This window comes from Ailuropoda melanoleuca, unplaced genomic scaffold (genome assembly GCF_002007445.2).
Source record: "Ailuropoda melanoleuca isolate Jingjing unplaced genomic scaffold, ASM200744v2 unplaced-scaffold73438, whole genome shotgun sequence".
Lineage (NCBI taxonomy): Eukaryota > Metazoa > Chordata > Mammalia > Carnivora > Ursidae > Ailuropoda > Ailuropoda melanoleuca.
The window spans coordinates 1-3,189 of NW_023248768.1; the positions used below are offsets into that span (position 1 = coordinate 1).

Consider the following 3,189-nt stretch of genomic DNA (forward strand, 5'->3'; position numbering starts at 1 on the left):
CGGGGGGGGGGGGGGGGGGGGGGGGGCCCTCTCCACCCATTCCCCGGGGCACCTGGCGGCTGCAGTACTCCAGCACCATGTACACGTGCTCCCGGTCAGCAAAGTGTCCGTGGAGGGCTACGATGTTGCGGTGTTCCAGGCGGCTGTGCAGGGCGCTCTCCCGTTCCACCTGCAGGCGTGGCCCCACGTGTCCACGCCCCCTGGTACTCAGGGGCATAACCCCACCCCCCCAGGGCAGGGACCTCTCTGGGGACCCCCTGCGAAGTGTGGGGCCCCCCCGGGGCACGGAAGGTCTGGGCCTACCTTACTGCGGGGGCGGAGTCGCCCGGCCCCGCCCCCAGCACGAGGCACCACCTTGAGGGCGAGCACGGCACCGGTGGACATGTCCACCAGCTTGTAGCAGCGGCTGAAGGCACCCTGCGGTGGAGGGGGACGCACGCGCTCAGCGGCCCCGTGGCCACAGGTGTGCAGACAGGTAGCCAAGCCTCTTCGTATACACAGACGCACACAGACGCAGGAGATGCATGGACACACAGCTCTCACCCTTACACCCGCACACGCAACCACACGAGCATAGAGGAAAACGCAGGGACACGAACACAGACGTATCCATCTCTGGATACGTCCAGCAACCGGACCACAACACAGTACGTGGACACACGACACGATCCACACCCAGACACGGAAAGCGCAGAGATGCGGACCTGAAGACAGCACCACAGAGTTTCTACAAAAAGCTGGATACCTGTAACACGCGAGTGCACGTCCACACCCCTGGACGCACAACCCAGGGCCACAACACAAGGCGCCAAAGACCGGCTTCCGCCGCCGCACCGTGCGACCCGTACAGCACAGCCCCGGGCGCCAACCCAGCCAGCCGACCCCAGGCCGCAAACTCGCGCCGACACGCGGCGCACGCAGAAGTCAAGCCTGGGGGGGGAACCTGCTCGCCCGCGCTCGAGACTGCGCGCGCACACCCCTCCCCGCCCCGCCGGGAGCCCCGCGCGGCCCGAGACCCTCTCGCGGACTCGCGGAGCCGGGGTCCGCACCTTGCCGATCAGCTTCCCGCGCCTGTAGACGCGCCCGGAGCTCGGGTCGCGCAGGAAGGCGGAAACCGGCGGGCGGCAACTGCGCCGCCGGCGCGGCGCGTGTTCCATCCCGCAGGGGGCCTGGCGGGCGCCTGGAGCAACCTCCGCAGGACCACCGCGCAGTGGCTCGGGGGGCCGCGCGCCGCTGGGGCGCGTCTTATTGGCTGAGGGGGCGGGGCGGAGCCCGACACTGGGGGCGTGGCCAGGCGCTGGAGGGGGCAGGCGTGCCGGGAGGGAGGGCGACGGGCGTGGGCGAGCGGGGACACCGGGCTGACAGGAGCTTCAGTGACAGCGGAGCTCGCGCCCAGCGCCAGCCCCGCGCCCACCCGATGCGCTCGGCCGGCTTGCTCTTCCAGTCCTGCACCTCCCGTCCAGCTGTGACGTGTCAACCTGCCCATTTCTCTGAGTGGGAAACTGAGGTCAGAGAGATTGTCTCCCTCTCTCAGAGGCCTCTGAGGGAGAAGCGAGCGGGAGTGGGGGGCCTGACAGGGCTCTCGTGGCACCGGGGAGCCATGGCCCGATCCAGAGGGCAGAGAAAGAAGACCGGTATCCCTAGGGCTGGGGCTGCTTGGGAAGGGAGTGAGGCCTGGTGCAGGGACCCAGGAGGGGCACAGCTGGGGGTTGGGGGTATCATATATGCAGGACATCAGGCCGCGAGAAGGACCAGAATCTGGGGACCGAAGGGCAGAGGCGGGCGTGTGACTCCCGCCCTGGGCAGCCAAGGAAAGGACTGGTGGGCACTCTTGGACCCTCCTGGAGCCATACCTCAGACTCAGCTCCAGGCTCCTTCCTTGTGCTCTCTCATGTTCCCTACATCAGTCCTGGGACACAGGCACTGGCCTTGTCCCCATTTCACAGGTGAGCACACTGAAGCCAGGGGAGGCGGTGGTGCCTGCCGCTGGGAAGGGTCAGGGCTGGATTCGAATCCAGACAGCTGCCTCTGGATGCTACAGTATTAATCCCCAAATATTACATAACACAAGGAATGGGGAGGGATTAGCAGGGCTCCCTGGGGCTGGAATCAGGCCTTGGAATTTTCCAGAGACCAGATTTCAGAATCTGGCCGGTCATGCTTCCAGGGACGGGAGACACCTTCTGAGTTGTCACATGTCCAGCTGGTGTGTCAAGCAGGGGCACTCTGGGCACGGGGGCCTCTCAGGGGGCCCCCGTGCAGGGCCCAGAGCAAGACTCGGTACCTTTGTGGGGGACCGGCCTCAACACCAGAGCCAGGGACTCCGGGCCGCCATTGGGGGCCAGCTCGCTGCAGCCGGGGAGCCCAAGTTCCTGCTAACGGGAACCAAGGGCAGCCTGACAGGAGGTGGGTGGCTGGGGGGCCAGGAGCCTGGGCCAACATGTCACCGTCACCCGGGATCTGCTGGCTCCCAGGCGCACCCCTTCCTCCGTGTGTTAACTCGGGCATCCGTTAAGCACCCAGTCAGCCGCATGTGGAGCCTGCATGGGCCTGCGCGCCCAAGGCAGACCCACGGGCCCCCAGGAATGACTGCCAGATCCGCCAGCTGAACCACCGCCGTGGGTCTGGGCGCCCCCAGAGGCCAACGCGTGTAGCCAGGAGCCTTCCGAGCAGCAGCTTCTCCCTGGGTGGGTGCTGTTCTTAGCCCCATTTTACAGATGAGAAAACCGAGACTCAGGAAGGCATATGCAAGCCCAGGACCACTGGACTGCAAGTGGCCAAGTCCCGTCTGGAGTCCAGGGCCGCTGTCCGCGCCCCCACACCATCCCCCTGGGCTTCTGCCCAGGGCCCTGGGAGCTCTGGCAGGGGCAGGGGGCTGAGCCCACCGAACGTCTGGAAGATCCTGGCCAGGAACCTCACAGCCCGCCCTGCCCGGAGCCCCGCACTCCCGGCCACAGGCTCGCTTTCCCTCGCGTCTGCTCTTTCACTGACCTGAGATAACTCCCCAGACTCAGCACATTTCCGGGAGAAATGCCGGAAGCTTTGCTCGGCTGCAGGTGGAGGGGCGGCTGCTGAGACAGCCCCCGGCGGCGAGACTCGGGGGGCCTCCCTGGGGAGGCCCGAGGGACTGTGCACGGGGTTAGCCCATGGGCACGTGGACGGCACAGTCTGCCCCTTGGGGAAGGTGCC

At 66.9% G+C, this 3,189-nt stretch overlaps 1 protein-coding gene across 1 annotated transcript; it reads right to left on the reverse strand.

Annotated features, from left to right (window-relative positions):
* Positions 1 to 52: 52 nt before the first annotated feature.
* Positions 53 to 2,745, reverse strand: LOC117800626 (inactive serine/threonine-protein kinase PLK5-like; the record flags this gene model as incomplete). Its single annotated transcript, XM_034653181.1, has 3 exons — positions 1,050 to 2,745; positions 304 to 417; positions 53 to 169 (listed from the first exon to the last, which is right to left on the reverse strand). Coding segments are annotated over exons 1-3 (339 nt in total), but the record flags the coding sequence as incomplete, so codon positions are not given.
* Between the last annotated feature and the right edge of the window lie 444 nt (positions 2,746 to 3,189).